We start from the raw sequence: 17629 nt of genomic DNA on the forward strand, positions 1-17629 counted from the left end.
TTGTTACAGTCTCATCTCTGCACATGTCTGTCTCCATTGCATTAAAGGTATTTTGTGCATAATTTATACAGTTATCAAATACTTACAAGCTACATTTCTGTTATCCCTGAGCAGGCTGCACTCAGCAGAAATTGCTGTCTGAAAACATGCACAGCTGGTAACCTTTGCTGGTATTCCGCACAGAGCAGAAACACTCCACTGCTCTCTGACAGGCAAACATATGCATTCAGCAGGGTTGGCTCTTTACTTTTTTTTCCTTGCTCATTTGAATTCGTACCGACAACTAGTAGACTGAGTCGCAGTAGTAATAGTCAACGCTGCGTTGTCACAGTTTCCCTCCTCTCGCATCAATTTTGCTTTGTGACCTTGACAAGTCCTTTCACCACTGCCTTTGTTTTCCTACCCAAAAATCTTGCCTTTGCTTTCAGGCTGTAATTTCAAAGAATTAGGAATAAAAATGCTGTGTAGGGGTGGATGTTGATAGTGATTGCTGACTGTAGCAGATGCAAGGATGTAGCACGTTGTATCATGAAACAAAGGCTTTAGGCTGCCCAGGAAGTGCCCTGTTCTCAGCCTGAGGCTTTTGGTATACAGACTGAGAAAATGGGGACCCCTTGGTAGGTGACAGCCATTTGGGTAAAACACTGTAGCTCTAGATGACTCTGAAGATGGTGGTCATGAGAGTGAGTGGGCTCCCTAGCAGAGCGCAGGAGCAGTGTATTTCCTGCCTATCATGCCACTAACCCAGCTCATGAAATAATGGGTGCTTGTTTGGTGATAGAGGCGGTTCACACACGCACACAGACGCACACAGGCACACACAGAAAAAAAGAGAGAATGGTCAGTAAGGTATCTTTTAAGTAATAATGCGATTAACTAACTGTCCTTTGTACGAACAATCACTGGTAAACCAATTAGTGTGTTAACAGCTGAGTACAAAGTCACCCTCAGACACTTGGTATTGAAGCAAGCAGGAAGCTGCCTCAGCATCATTCATCCTGTACCTTCTATGGGGAACCTGAAAGCTTTCACATACATAGAAGCCCTACCATATCAGTATTTCAGGTGGTTATTGATGTATCTGTTATAAAACTGTCTGTTTCCAAAACAAGATTGCGTTTGACCAGAGACTGCTTTTGGTGTAACATATCAGGCAGGGAAATCGAGTTAATGGGTGTTCTGCTGTCAGCTTCACATAGAGTGAGAATTTTACCCCCAGGTAGTGATCAAGCTGATCTTGTAGGACACTGATAAATAAGTGATCACTCAACAAAAGTAGCAAAGGGATAAAAGAATTTTCTATTTGTATATACTAAAAATATGTATATTATTATCAATATATTGTTTTCTTCTTTCCACAGGCTGTATCAGTATGCATCTGTAGAGAGCAGCTGCCCTGCCAGAGAAACATTTGTGTAAGCAACTGAACTCTGCCCTGATACCTAGTGTAAGAAGACTTTTTCTGTCCATAATTTGCAGAACAAGAATGTCCTGAAAAAAAGAAGAGTAGGAAACAGCGATCAAATATAGGACGGATCTGATCTAGTGCGCTACCTTTTCATCATCACACAATCTAGCTCAAGCCGTACCTGCAGGCTTGACAGCCCTTTTCATTCACAAGTTGAGATATCTGTTTGCTGGCCTGGAGTGATGCAACATAATACTTACACACTGTGAGGTGTTAACATGACAACCAGTAGCCGCACATGTCCAGTACCAGCAGTGAATGGACATATGACTCACTATCCAGCAGCGCCATATCCATTACTTTTTCCTCCTGTCATCGGTGGACTGTCACTCCCTTCCCTCCATGGACTCCAGACTCACCCGCCAACTAGCGGATGCAGCACCCCTTCACCTGCAAGTGAGTGCTCGGTATTAATAGTTTTTATTGACCGGTTTTCCGCTAACAAAGACTGATTTTCATTCCAAAATTATTATAAGAGTAATTGGAGTTGCTCATCTGTGGTGTTTTTTACTTGGGCAAAGAGCATGCATTTGTTTTGAAATACAGTTTTCACTTAATCTTGTTTTTACACAAATAAACATGTAACTCTATGACACACCAAAGCTGTGGAAACCAGGGATGATAAAACCTGCTATGGATTTTGGCATATCCTGTATTATCATGTTAGCTGCATAATCTGACGTTGTGTATTAGCTGTATTCATGAGCATGTGTATTTATGAACAGCAATGGTTCCTCAGTACAGAAATCTCTTAAGTTGTGCAGTAATTAATACTGCTTTCGTTCTCTGTAGGTAACTACTTTCTTTCTGGGCAGCTTGTGAAGGCCAACACAATGGACAGCTAGTAGCTGTGAGCTGCATATGGCTGTAGAATGAGCCTTTGAGTCTATGGTTGAGCTCCCAGCCAACTTCCCCCAGTTTATATAGTGGGCATGACGTGCTGTGGTATGGAATACCCCTTTGGCTAGTTTGGGTCAGGTGTCCTGTCTCTGCTTCCTCCTGGCTTTTTGTGCTCCTCTTCACTGGCAGAAAGCATGAGAGACATCAATGTGTTATCAAGGTTGTTCTCACACTAAATCCAAAACACAGCACTGTACCAGCTACTAGGAAGAAAATTAACTCTATCCCAGCCAGAACCAGGGCAGTTCCACAGGCAGCAGTCTCACATTTTCAGTGCTGCTGAGTTGCTGGGCAAGTTTTTTTTTTACTATTTTATGATGAACACACTTTTTTTTCTTTTCTGCTTTGTCTTAGTTTTATATGTGTTTAAGTGCTCTTAACAAAGCTGTGCGAGGTATAAACTCTTTAACTAACATCACATGGGCATCTCTGGAGGTCTTTGCAGTGAGTGACTTATGTATTTTTCACCCATGTTTGGAAAACCAAAATGTATACAGCTTTGCGGGTCAGTTTATTGTGAAGGCACTTGTCTAAATTCATTACTATGATTGTTCACTATTAGAAGGTCTTGAGTAAACAGCATGTTTGCCAGACTACGCTTTCTATTAAAGGAAAAGGCAGTGTCCCCAATACATCTTTCAACAGAAAGCATGCAAAGTTAGAGCTCCAAACATGAAGGGGAAACCACAGTGAAGGCAAAATGTAAGACAAGTCGTGAGATTTTTTTGATGCCCAGTACTAATTCTGGCTTTGTGTCTCACTGTCTCACATGTGTGTATTTGAAGACTGGGCAGTCTTGAAGTAAAGCCTCTTTTTCCAGTTATGTGGACAGTTTTCATCCAGTCACCTCTGGGAAGAGGTGTAATTAGGTCAGGCTTTTATTTGCACTGTTTTATTGCAGGGAGTTGTATCTTTATTGGAGGTGAAAAATGAGAGACACTCAGCCAGAAAGTCTACAATCCTGCCAGAAATTATTCTGGTTATTTATCAGAATACTGTATCGAATTTATCCCGCACTATTGGAGGAACAGTCACCTGTGGAAGAAAGTGTTGCTAGTTTTGTGAACCTTTTCTGAGGCGTACATTGATAAATACCAAATGAATATGATCACATGTGCAGAGTTTTTCTTTTCCATGATTTTTTCGTGTGAAATTGAGTGTGTTGCAGATGAGTTATTAGTGATTACTGAACCAATCAGTGTTCAGTCTTTCAAAAATTAGTCCTAAGTATGAATTTCTGTCAATATGAAAAATAAGCGGCTACTTCTGAATCTTTGACCTTGCATCTTTTTGCCCTGGTCCCAGCATTTTCATGGCAGTATTTTTGTTGAGATGCTTTGCAGCACTGGCTCACCTTGACTAAGCATGAAAGCCTGGTAGCTGTGTTGTATAGACCAAGGCAATAGTGTTTGAAAACACCAGCCAAAATTGGCAAGATAAGGAAGAGGGTGACTTGAGTTAAAATTTCTTCTCAGACACAATCCCCTGCAGGATGACTCCTGGTTTGTGCTGCTCTTTTCTCACCTTTGATGGCAACAGTCTCCCTTGCTTCGGAACCCGTAGACTTGTGATTCTGGAGAGCGAGGTTAATATCGCTGAAGTTGTAGAGACAAGTTCTTGGAAGCAAGTGGGCTGAGCTTTGGGTTCTTTTTCAGGATTTTGTTCTTCACTGGGGATTTTTTTTTCATTATTTTTTTAGTTTGTTTGCTTTACAATGAAGTGGTTGATGGCCTCTGTTAAGGTTAGAACTTCTACTGGGTGGTGGAAGAATATAGATCTTGCTTGCAAAGACCTGAAGTAATTAAGGTTTGGCCAAACCATTGCTCTCTACGTGCTTGAAGCTATTTTACTATTTATCTTCCAGGTTCTTTTCATTCATACAAAATCCAATAGAAATAATTTTGCTAAGCGGGAATGCTGTGAAGATGTCTGGTTTTTTGTTTTGTTTTGGTTTTTTTTTAAACAATGTAGTTCAGCAGCTTTTGGTCAAAGTTACAGTCACTCAAGCTTTCATATTATTGTACTGTTCTATTTTGTTCTGTATTGGTTTTATATTTTCCATCATGTTGGATAACTTAATGCAACTTGATATATAAGGTTTATCTTAATCTACAGCTGGGATACACGTCTCCAGTCCCATTAAAGAGACAACAGTATTTTAGATGTTTGAATTTTGTGAGCACAAGGAGTTTTCAGTAAGCGTTTCAGGATGGGGTGATTTAGTTTCATAGATGCTAATAATGGTGTTGCCTCCATGACCTGTGACTTGGCTTCTGTATTATACTGAGATACATAGTTCAAAATGCTGGTCACAGTGCTAAAGAGGTCAGAAGGAAAAATATCCCTTTTACACATACATGAACTATGCATTAACACCAAATGAGACAACGGTCAAGAAGATCATTACTTTTATAAAGTCCAATTGATTTACCTACCAACGTATTACCCCATGCAGGACAGAGCAGACACCTTCAGTCCTGGAACGATCTTCACTAATTTTCAGGAGGTTACTGTTTATCTCATTTAGAAATAATAAGGAAAAGTAAAATGAGAGGCATTCCTGTGCTTTCTGGGTGGTGTGCCATCATGTCCCAGACCAACAGGGTCTGGCTGTCTTTTGGACTAGGAGCAGCTATAGGGAAATGGATGCTTAACAAAAGTCCTGCAGAGCCTGACATGTTTCCAAGAGGAAAACCACAAAATTTTAGTAAAATATTTGAGGGAGGAATAAATAAATATGGATAGATACTGCTACATGACACTTTATTAAAGTAAAAGTATCTTGGGTTCAGGCAAGTAGCGCTCATGGATGCACACACAGAAAATTCCAGTAACACTGGTAATGCTGTTGCCAGAGACCAGTAAGGCAGCTTGCCACAGTGTGAGAATACTAGCTTAAGAAGAATTTATCTTCTTTATGAAGCATCTGTTGTGAATGTAACTGCAACTCTTAATTTCTAGAAAAAGACTAATTATAAAAATAAGTCTTAAGAAAAACAAACTACAGAAACCGTTAACAAAGTGAAGCACTACCTGAAGAAGGTGGCGCTTCTTTGCAGAAGAAGGTCTGTAAAAGCCATGCAGATCGCCATAGTATATCTAGAGTTAAAACCTGATGAGGAAATTACTGTCTTTATGTTATGGCTGATAGAACCAAAAGCCTCACAGTGATGTTGTAGTTTCATAAGCAAATCTCAGCATGGAGACGATGAAGCCATGCTGCTTATTAGTAGAGGCTAGTAGGGTCTGGACAATAACTACTGTGGGAGCCACTAAATAGTAAACCAGTTTGGTTGTCAATTGTTTGTTTTCTGCTTAGACGGAGTATTCTGCTTCAGGCATCCTGCTTGAGTGGGGTGATGTGTGTAGTCCATGCATTCAATGGAAGCAACCCCATATTGTAACTCTAGCCCCCTGCCACATTTTAGTCCTTAGGTCCTTGGCCAAGGAGCATTTGCACCATCAATATTCTGCCTTTATTTGTTGTGAGGAAGGAGGAGGAGTAGCTTGGTAAGGGGGCAGGGGAGAGCAGTGAGCCTGATGCAAGAATGTCCTGGAATTTATATAAACTTAGTGAGATGGCTTCATCTAGATAGTTTAAAAATAAAATAAAATAAAATAAATCTGAACATGTTATTAGGCTGTTGGGATGGCAAGGAGAAAAATCCGTGCTAAGGTAATTCATTGTATTTTAGCCAAGCTTTTTCATACTTTTTTTTCATACTTTTCTGTCTGGGGTATTTTAAAAGTGCATTGTAAAGAATAAAGGACTTTGTATTCTGTTTTATGTAAATCTTATGAGAAATGTGTGGAAAGTAATATCATATGAGGAACTGGAAGAGGTAGACAAGGAACTAACTGCGACATTACTTCTGGGTTGTGCTATGTAAATACTAATTATATTTAGTAGTCAGGGTTGCATCTCAGGCTTTTCAGACATGCTCAGGCCATGCAGATGGTTGTTTTAGGGGTTGATTTCTCCTGGAATTGTTTTTCCTTTCATTACTGCTGGTTATTTACCACTGCATCCCCAACTAAAGACTGCTTGCCTTTTTTCTTTTTTTATTCCCTGGAAAATGGATTTTCCACTGGTATCCTTAAAAGAGTACAGTTAAATCCAGTGTTACTGGTGTAGTACTGCAAGATATTTTTGCCAGCTCCACCCATTGCAGGAATTTATTTACTTTTCCAGTTCTGTTGTTAATCATTATATTGACACAGAAAGTCCTCCCAAAAGCACTCTTTGGCAGATTGCATTAAATATGAATAGCAGATATTCATTACGATGTGTTGCCCCCAAGAGAACTCTAAACTATATGCACTACTCATGAACAGGCAAATACACTAATTCTCCAGCTATTCAAATTATTTTCAAATAGTTTTGTGTGTCTCTAATAAAAACAAGAATGTCTCTGTTTCCCTTAATTACTTGGAAGGTCAAGGACTCCCACATCTCCTTTTTTTTACTTCACAAAATGGGGAATATTTCTGTTGGAGGTTGGAGTATGGCTAATACATGATGGATTTTCTTCCTTTGGCATAGTTACCGAGGCAAGTGCTGTCTATAATGGGCTAAAAGAAAAAACCTCTGCACTCCTTGGCACTTTGGAGTTGTCTAAAATAATATTATAATTGTTGTATTAGGGAAATAATGTATTAATCAGCATTGCTTGATTATGTTGTTGAGCTTTTTCATGCCTTCTAATTTTAGTGTGTCTGTCTCCCTCTTCTTTATTTTTCCCCTGTTCTTTGTCCCTAGGAAGGTTTGCTGCATAGTCATTTACATGCATCTGCAATTAACAGATGACTTCTAAGACTACCTGTGTACCTATTCAGTGCATGTCCCGCACATCTTTGTTAAAAAGACAGAACATGTGTTTGCATTCAGAAAGAGAGGGATAAACAGAATATCAGTATCACATTTCTTAGCTACAGCCAGTGTTGCCTTATGCTGGCAAGTCTGAGGAGCGATGTCCAGATGATACCCTGCAGATATCACTCGTGACCTTGGAAATCAGCATTTCTTTTCAGTTCTTCCATTTGTTTGCTTTGTGGGTTTTTTCCTTGTTGGACTATTTGTGCAGCTTGAAAGCATCCATGCTTGGGTTAAAAAAACTATGTTACATTGTCATTCTAGTTAATCTGAAACTAGTGAAAACTTAACTTCTTTTTTTCACCTCAAAGCTTCTTTTTTCAGTCGTGCCACTTTCCAAAGGAACAGGAGTGCCTCTTGACTCAACAGGGCTGGTGGCTCTTGCCATAGCTCTGCCATGTGGAGGTGAATCCTCGACGCTCTGTGGACACAGACACAGTTCACTTTGGATTTTAGCAGGCACTACACTGATCTGCAAGAAATCAGTTCTTGGTATGTATAGAGAGGAATGTGCTTCCTGGGAGGAAGCCAAATTTAGAAATGGTCTATTCTGGGCAGGGATAGTGGATGGCGTAGTTCTGGCACATGCTTCGTAATGGCTCTGTGCATCCCTCATAGACCTGCTGTAGTCTGAAGTAGCCTGGCGTTTTGAAGCCTTACAGGAGCTGCCAGAGAATTGCTTCCTCCCTCCTTATGGGCCCCGGAGCAAGGAAACTCCCCAACCAAATACTTTCTTACCTAGGGCTGGAAATATGTTTCTGCAGAGTATTGCAAATGAGGTTTTCCTTTGTTCTAGCCCAACAAAGATAACAGTAGGTCCAAGTGCTGGGGACATCAGGAGTGAAGAGCAAAAGGCTGGTTCCAGTTCCCCACTGCCAGGTGCTATTGGATGACCCCTCCGTCACCGCTCAGCCTAATGGTGTCGATTATCTGTTGCAAATGAAACACGCGGTACACCATTCAAAAGGAGTATAATGCCAGACTTTGCGGTTGGCAGAGTAGCAGCGCCCAAAATTTTCTCAATGTCTGATGTGTTTCCAATCACCAGTTGCACCAGTAGGTGCAATCTCCTGGAATTACTAGTTGTGTGCTAGTTCGTGGTATTAAAAGTGAACATAAGCTTTCATTTTGCCAGTTCTCCATCGGAAGGGCTGTGTGTAGGAGCTACAGTTTTAAGACAATTAATCATGTTATTTTAATTATGAGGAGAGTTTCCATTCAGTCACGGTGCCGTGGTGGTGTTAGCTTGGGCATGGGGTGTTTGTAAATACCTCTTTCATTTTTTTTCTTTTTTAGCTAAAATGTGCCTTTATTTTGCCTCAGACTTGAGGCCTTGCTAGGATTTTCCTCCTGCACTCTTCTTGTGTTGTTATTTTGTGGATACTATGCTTTTAGAAATACTCAGCATTTAATTGGGAAGCCCTACTTAAGATTTGGATAGGGCAAATTTTCTTCAGGAGAGATCAGTTTATGGTTTTCCTCATCTAGAATATCTTCCCCTTTTGCCTGTTTAGGGAATATGGGGAACAAATTGTGTTATGTGGACTTTTCAGCTGTATCAATGACAGCATATTTTCCAATTACAATTTTATAGACCCACCTTATCTGATGATCCCTGAGAGGGCAGGGAATCCCTTTTCACTTCCTTTGTCCTTGAGCACTCTGTTTCCTTTCTTACTGCCCAGAACAGGCATACCCAGTAATATTCATAAATGATTTACAAAAGTAATTCCTGTGTAATAGCTTGGGAACGTCGAGATTTTATGATGCTGCCAGATGTGCTATCAAACAAAATTATCTGGTTCAAAAAACTTGTGATAAATCTAGGTGGGGAAAAATCCCCGGGGCAAACTCACCCTCTACAAAAGTAACTATATCATAAAATCGTGAGATTCTCTTTAGCACATGTTTGAAATCAGACCTAAAGCAACAGTTTTATTCACAAACTTGGGTTTGGAATAAACTAACAAACAGGAAGGACTGGCTTTAAGCAACAGAAAACTCCTTTCCTTTCAAAACATCATGTGTACTCAGAGGAAATATCACAGTAAATGTCAGAAATATTCTGAAAACCAGAACCTGCATCCCTGAGATGTTTTGTTCAGATGATGCATTTTTAGAAAGTAGTCATAGCCTAAATATAGTGGGTCTCATCTGGGTTAAGCTGCTGAGCTCCCAGTGGCTGTATCTGAGAACCCTGAAGTTGTGTGCTGAGCAGCATGCCCAACATAGAATCATAGAATAGTTAGGGTTGGAAAGGACCTCAAGATCATCTAGTTCCAACCCCCCTGCCATGGGCAGGGACACCTCACACTAAACTATCTCACTGAAGGCTTTGTCCAACCTGGCCTTGAACACTGCCAGGGATGGAGCACTCACAACCTCCCTGGGCAACCCATTCCAGTGCCTCACCACCTTAACAGGAAAGAACTTCTTCCTTGTATCTAACCTGAACTTCCCCTGTTTAAGTTGGAACCCATTACCCCTTGCCCTGTCACTACAGTCCCTGGTGATGAGTCCATGTCTGGCATCCTTATAGGTCTCCTTCAGGTACTGGAAGGCTGCTATGAGGTCTCCATGCAGTCTTCTCCAGGGTGAGAAAATTGGGGCCGTTCAGCCTGGTTTCGTATGGGAGGTGCTCAACCCCCCTTATCCTTGTGGCCATGTGTGTGTGCTCATTCTTTCCAAGTCTCTGTAGGGGGAAGTGCATGGGCAGCAGTGTATATGTTTTGATTGATTGTAAGTTCAGGTTTTGAAGGAGAGGAAGTGATGGAGATGCACTGGAAGTCTCTATGAGCATATCTCTGCTGGAGAAGGCTGGACCAGGACAATATGCTTTTGGCTTAGACCTGCAGGTTTATGGCAGTCCTTGAGAAACAAGGACTGCCAAGTCCAGCTCCCTGCACAAATGAGCTTCACCAGTATGAGCAGTCATGCCAGAGGAGCAAAGATTTTGAGTATGACTTTCATCCCATAGTTCAAGGTGTTTGGGAGAGGGGCTGAAAGGCCCGGCTTTGGTGGGAGTTTTGGGGGAAGACATGCTGAGTTAAGGCACTAGAAGAGTTTGGTTCAGCATGTTTTGGGAGCCCAGAGCAGGGTGCAAGAAGTGTGTCTGGAGGGCCTGACGTGTGCCATTTCTCACGGGAATGTGCTTCTGCTTCTGGAGTAGTCTTGCGATTTTCATGGGCTCGGTGTGCTGCCTGCTGTTACACAACATGCTTACAGCTTAAATTTAGATGGATGTCAGCTAGTGTATGCAAGTAATAGGTGTGGACCCTCAGGTGGAGCTTGGTCTTGCTATTTTTTGGTGCTCAAAGTGGCTGAAATTTGATTTAACCTCACTATTAGCTTCCTGAGTGTCATATGTTTAAATCTGAGGCTTGCACTGAGGCTCATACTCACTTTTTACAAGAAACCTGAACTGCAAGGAGAAAAAAAAAAAAAAAAGGAGGGTGGGAGGAGGTAAATGCTATGGAAAAAAAAAATAAAGAAGTCCTTTCCTCATCCTTTTACCTCCCTAGTGATGGAATCACAGGCACACAGCTCTTGGGGCTGTGGAGACTTCTCTCTGCCTGTGGTCACAAATGGAGATCATCCTCTTCTGTATGTGTGGAAAAACTATCTAGTTCTTAGAATTTCAAGCCTTGATATTTCAGCTGGATTAGTAAGGGCATGTGAGAGTGATCAGTGTTCATTCTGTAAATTTAAGGCAGGCACTTTTCAAAACCGGGCTTTTACTAAGGATGTGTTTTCATATTTGCAGTAATGTGAAAATATAATGTCTGAGAGATCATAGGGGGAAAATACATGCTTAATGAATTTTTCACTGCTTGCTTCTCAAAGTTAAATGTTTTCAGGTATGTTTCAAGGATTTATAACATACCTGACTAGAATCTTTTATAACTTGTGATGGTTTTTTTCCACTCAATTTTTAAATACCTAAAAATTAGTTATTATGAAAAAAATGCCAAAAGTCCGTTAAATATAGCTGTAATAGCATCACTTTTCCCCTCTCTGTATTTAAAAACAAAACGAAAGACATTATTTAACAGTATTGAATACTCCAGAGGAGGAAGGTGGTATCCTGCTGCTGTTACCAGAGGCTTGCAAAAACCTCTGGGCTCTAACAACCTCTGCAATCGTATTTGAGGGAGAAAAAACTTGGCTCCCTTGTAAGACTGAAAGTGTCCAAGCCAAAAGCTGGAGCAGTGCCCTGTTACAGTAAGGTCACCGTCAGTGGAAAATGCAGCGCAATTTCCTGTGAATTGTGACTTTTATTTGGGTGCTATGCCAGTAGTAATGTTACATTGCTATGGAGCACAGCATCTGACAAGGACAAATACCTAGGGGCTACAGCAGAGCCAATGGAAATCCCCATTATTTCTATCCTTATTCCCTTCTTACCCTCATTCCTTCCAGCCTCTGAGTGATACTTGTTTGAGGGTAATGATCCTGTGGAGAGATGCACAGACGTTAAGTCTAGAGCCCTGAAACGAGGCCATGCTGTAAATCTGCAGTCTTTGGAAGAGTTCACCTGCATACCAGCATTACCTAATAGCTATCGCTGAAGGCATGTGATGGGAAATAGAACTGTATCATGTAAACAAATCTGTTTTATTATATATTGCCTTTTCATAGCAATTCCAGGATCAAGAGTTTTGTTACGTGAGAAATTAAATCCTGCGAGAATCATTGAAAGTGTAGAAATAGTGATGTCATTACAAAATTAACTAGCTATAAACCCACGGGGTGACATATCAATTCATAAAGGGAATAGCAAAACATAATGCAGGGCACATCTGCTGCTCTGATTCCTGCAGAACCATGAGCCTATTGGTATCTGCAGACCACTTGAAACTGAACATCTGTTAGAAGCACTCAAAAAAGCAGCAGGAGAAGCCATACACCTTGCAAAACACTTTGCTGTTGGTAACATCATCATTTCCATGGTTTATTCTTACAGAAATTGTTCTAAGTCCCCTTCTAGTCCTAGATCTTCCTGGCATTGTTTCTTAAACAGCAACAGCATGAGTAATTGTAAAAATAGCATGGACTTTCCTAAGGGCTTTCCTAACATTTTTATTGCTTTTTATTTATTATACTGCTGTGACATACAAACTACTGTAGAGTTTCCAAACAAAGAGGGAGATATGATCTCTTTTCCAAGTAGCTCTGAAGCAAGAAGAGGAAGGCCTATAATGGGTAAGAGAAAAGGACCTGGGCCAAGCAATGAAGGCAAAGAATTCTCCCATCCTTGAAATGCAAAGTTTGGGGCTTCTTAAAAAAAGAAAAAGCTGAATGTTTAGAAACAAGGCAGCCTGTGGAGACTGACCTGGTTCATGTGAAGACCAGCAGTAAAACCTCAGTCACAGTCAGTGATTGGTTAAATATCGTAATTGAACTGTGTCATCTTAACTTTGAGCTGAACTGGTCAGGTTGACCGTGTTTCCCCTGGCTGCTTGGTCCAGCAGTCCAACTAATTGGCAATTTCTTCTGTTTAACAAAAGGAGAAATATAGTTAAGTAAGTCAGGGAGAGAAAGATTTCACTATTGATTAGCAGTGGTTGGTTTTGCAAAGTGACCTGACAGGCGTTTGGAATGCATCAGTTGCCTCATGGTGCAGGCCAGACATCTTGGAGCATGGTTTGCTCTCCTCAGCTTTTATTACTTGCAAAAGAAGCAAACTCTGCCAGGATGTTATTGGAAGGGATGTTTGCCATTTTAATATGGACTTACTCACACAAACTTGATGAAAACATGTTGCAGTATCTTTGCTTTTTAAGAACAGGTAAGTGTATTTATGTGCAGTAAAAAATGCAAATCATTGCTGTAAATTGTTTGGGAAGGTGAATTAAAACATGCAGCGCAAGTCACAGAAAATGCTCATTCTTTGTTCGGTTCACCTACTGCCAAAGTATTATATTAGAATTACTTCCCATTTCACTTTTTTCAATAAGCAAAGAATTTTTACTTGCTCATCCAAGCTGGAGCATTCCATAACCAAGGTAAAGCCTAACTGAGGCAGCCCATCACTAGTGCAAGTATATGGAAAATCACTAATGCTGGTAGTTTAAATGAGGTTTCTGCCAAACCTGTTTCACCATTGTGAAGCACTCTGCATGTGTGCCAGCGGGTTTCTAACAGTGCTGAGAATACTGCACCCTGGACAACCTAGAATTTAAAACTGTAATGAAGTATGCAGAGGAAGAGCATTAGCACTAAACCTCAGAGTGAGATAGGTGCGTTTTTTCTCCCTAGATGTTGCGTGATAATCCTTTTTTTATCAGTTTTCGGCCCATGAAACTTCTTTGGCTGCCCAGAAGACTCTGCGGTTAGTCCCAGTAAGAAAGCAGTGAGAAGATGAGAGATGTGTGCCCCTTAAACTTTTGCCTTTTCAGGAGTGAAAAAAGGTCTAGACAAAGTTGTTAAAGCAGCTCTCCTGAAGTCCTACTGCTGCAAGTTCTCTCTGGAGCTGATGCCTTTCCTTTCTCATTGGATGCAGTAAGCACATTTTGGGGGTTACCTGGTTTCTTCCTTAAATAAAGAATGTAATTTGAGGGTAAGGTATGTTGTTTGAGCCTGACAAAGAGCCATTCAGTAATGTACAATCACAAAAGGAATCCAGCACTCAAAGTCCCTTTCCTTACCTGTAGCTTCAACTCTCAGTCCACCCAGGAGCTCTCCCTATAATCTTTTCCTTAACTTTCTTGTCCTTGCAAGTTGTCTGGCTGTGTCTAGTTTTCTTCAATTAATTTCTGTGCTTTTATCCCACATGTATAATTACAGAAAATGTTTTTGCTCCCTCCTGTCTGAGGGAATTGCTTTGTATTTATCCTCAAAGTGGAAGGGTGGCATCTTCAGTGAGATGTTGTCTTTGGGGCAAGAGGAACATAAAAGTGGTTTTTAAGGTTAGGCTGGGTCTTGGCAGTCAAGACAAGGGGAAAGTGCAGCCTGGAAGGGAGCTTATGCCTGGACGGTGACAAAGGAGGCAGCTGGCTCCTCGGATTTGGTCTGAAACAGCTTCTAACAATGGGGGAGCCAGTGGGCAGATTCAGATTCTAAGTTTCTCAGAGGTGACACCAGTGGAGAGGGGGGCTCTTTGCTTATGTCTGCTGAGCAGTAGTCATCCTGCAAGAGTAACGGAGAAGGCATTAGAGCCTTGCTACTGAGTCACATCGCCTTTGTCGAGTCTCAAGTCAGAAGGTTGATGGTAAGTGTGTGTGACGATTTGAGAAAAATGTTGATGGTTGTCAGTTATCTATCGGTCCGGAAAGTTGGGAACCATTGACCTAACGTATGTCTCTAAGGTCAGGGAGGCTGATTTCCAAGGATTTTGCCCAGGATCAGACATTGGCCTGCTAGGAGGAGCATGAAGAAAGGTTGCTGTCACAACAAAGTATCATTTTTTCTTAGGATGGACTACTTTTTCCATATCTCTTTCCCTGGAATGCTTATCTTGTCTGATCTGATTTCAGAATACTTTGCACTGTACAAGGCACAATGATACTTTGGATCAAAACTATGTACCAGGGTATGTATCATAGTGAGAAAGTGGCTCCCACAAGGGGCAGATTTCTTTGTGACCTTGTTAACTTGAAACAATCTTGCCTTTGAATTGTTGGGAAACACATGATCATCTCTGTAGCCATGTTTGGCTATGCAGAAAATGAATGAAATGCTGCTTCTGTGCTCAGTGGCTCTGTACATGGGCATCACTGACTATAGAACAGCCAGAACTGGGTCTGTCCATCTCAGTGTTCACCATAGGGCTCTGCAGAATGACCTGAGACTGGCCACCTGTTCTGATGTTTTTGTGTTCAAGAGGTGTGTTTGCTTTCTAAAATGTTAGGCTCAGCCAGCCCATGCAGTTTCTTTCCTAATAAGAGGTTATTTTCTGTACGCACGAGTGTTTGTGATGGAGCAGAAGGTCTGAGTGGGTTGCAGGATAAAGGGGTGAAGGAGTGCAGCCAGGGCTGCTAGAAGGATTGCTGGTATTTCCCCGGGACAGAGGGAATGGGCTTCATTTGTGGCTTACATTTGTTACAGGTTCTCTCTAAGATCAGGAAATGAGTACAGTCAGTGCTTTGTAATTAACTGTGAGTGGAAAATCTCTGGAGATGGCTAAAACAGATTTGTCCACTTAGAGAAGAAAAGCCATGACTTAACAGGTGTATGGTGCCTGTACTCTGCTACTTAGGAGTTCTTCAGGCTCGGCTGCAAACAAAATATTATCCGACTGTAATAACATTGTGAACCCAAGGACCTTAACTGGTTTCATTATCAAGTGAGCGCCTGAGGGGAAATACACAGATGGAAAGGCATTCCTTTCCCTTGGTATAATGCTCCCATGACAGAGAATTTATGGCCAGGACGCAGTTGGCCCTTGCATGGGCGCCTGCTGGAGGAAATGCATGAAGCCAGTCTGGTCTTTTTGGTTTTTTTTTCTTGCAATGTGTTTAAGGGGTGAGTTTTCATTGCCATCCCCAGGCTTGGGGACAGCATAGCTGTATGCTGCAAGCTAGAAGGTGGGGTTTGTGTTGGCCCCTTTTCTGTGCTGTGGTCCTTGTTCTCTCCCTGGGCAATGGGAAGGGAGCAGCACTGCTTGGGAAGCACCCACTATCCTGATGGGTGGACTCCGGCTATTGTCTAGGTCAGTTTGAAGCTCAACTGGCATAATCTTCTTAGAAATCAAGTTTTCCCAAGATGTGCTGTGGGGGTGATCAGAAGTAGTCTCCTAAAACTGTTTTGGTTTTGTTTTGTTTGTTTTGGTTTTGTTGTGTTTTTTTTTCCCTTTCTGGTGAAGAGGCAGATCTTGGAAAGATCTCTTTCCCAGCCTGTTTGCTATACTGGTGGAAGTAGTATCTACAAGGCAGAGCCCTATAGCTCAGTCAATCTGAAAGAATACACATGGGAGCAAGAGGAGATACCAACTCATCATTTAGCGAGCTGAGGTGACTGTCCTGTTGTCTGATTCATTAGATATCCTGTGGTTTCTCAATTACAGTTGTCAGGAGAAAGGTATGAAAGCCAAGGAGGTGTTCTCGGATGTGTGACCAGAAAAGCTGATGTTCCCTGGTTAGGAGTCTGGTCCATCCGTTGTTGATGGCTGTTATTCTGGAGGACCTGGAATATGAACATGCAGAGCCCACTGGGTAGTTGTCTAAAATGCTGTTATGTTTTCTACAACTGAATAAATCCAAAAAGTTGGCAATTGCATGCCGGATCCATGTTATGTTTTCGTGTGTGTGCGTGTGTGCGTTTATAGACTTAGTCAAGAACCCCAAAGGTATTGAATCGAAAACTAAATAAGTAGTGAAGCTGTGGTTCAATTATAAATGTTAATGTTTTTGTGAAAAACTGGAGGAGGAGTTCTTTTCTTACTCAAAAATGGCTTGTTCCTTCTTGTTTGCATATCAGTTTGCCCTCCTTTTGAGCACTGTGTATGGTTTCACAGTGAAGAGTTCACAAATCTGAAAATGTTGCCCGCTTGTCGGGGACACTGATCATAGTGCAAAGGTCCTTTGAAAATTTCATACAGATCAAATAGCTCTGTTAAAAAAAAGGTCAGAATAAAGGTCACTGGAATCTTTCATTGTTGGCAAAACAACCTCTTTTTTCTTAATCTGGGGCATAGAAAGAGCTGAACAGAACGGATTTCACTGAAGTTACTGATTAAAACAATCAGCCACCCCCTTTCCCCAGCCTTCCGCCTTCTTCTAACAGACATCTGGCATGGAAAATTTAAGCTAAGTGTTTTTACCAAGGCTATAAGCAACCAAGAGCCTGGTACGATGGGGCTGCTGTCATAAGAATAAGGAGCCTCAGCCTCCCTGCCTACAGCAGCTTCTTAGTTTGAAGATGTTTTGCACAGGTGTAAAATTGCGATGCCAAAGTGCGTCTTGATATTGGCTTACTGTGTGTTGTATCCTGTAATTAACTGCACCCACCTGTATGTTGGCATTTCTCTGACTCTTGCTATCCTTTAAACTGTGGGTATCCGAGGATCTAATCCATCTAAGCCCTGGACACCCTGAACTGCAAATGAAGTCAGAGAGCTGCAGGCGCACAGCTCCTGGCAGGATTATGCACCCAGTGAGCTATTGCTCTCATTATGTTGCACTGCAATATATCATCAGTGTGAAACATCATCCTAATGATGCATTAGTGTAATACATCATCAGGGGAGTCCCACCAGTAATGTATTACTCCAAGTATGGCGCTACTCAGTACGGAAATTATCTTGCAGGCCTTGTGTTGTTTCATAACAGCATCAGCAAAGGCAAAATATGTTGCTAAAGACTGATGCAGTTTCCCAATTTCATAACTATGTTAATGGTGGAGGTACCTTCTGACTTTGCGATTGTAATTTCAAAGAGGTCTATTTGGTC

The 17629-nt window shown here is 41.5% G+C and overlaps 1 protein-coding gene across 9 annotated transcripts in view; it reads left to right on the forward strand.

Moving 5' to 3' along the window:
* The window catches only part of RARB (retinoic acid receptor beta), a 327327-nt gene that overhangs the window by 129309 nt on the left and 180389 nt on the right, over nt 1-17629 (forward strand). For all 9 annotated transcript variants that reach the window (XM_065666116.1, XM_065666114.1, XM_065666117.1 and 6 more), the window contains one exon: nt 1362-1864. In XM_065666116.1, coding sequence (XP_065522188.1) covers nt 1687-1864 — 178 coding nt within the window. In that variant the 5' untranslated portion in view covers nt 1362-1686. The remainder of the gene's footprint in view (nt 1-1361; nt 1865-17629) is intronic.

This window comes from Lathamus discolor, chromosome 2 (genome assembly GCF_037157495.1).
Source record: "Lathamus discolor isolate bLatDis1 chromosome 2, bLatDis1.hap1, whole genome shotgun sequence".
Classification (NCBI taxonomy): domain Eukaryota; kingdom Metazoa; phylum Chordata; class Aves; order Psittaciformes; family Psittacidae; genus Lathamus; species Lathamus discolor.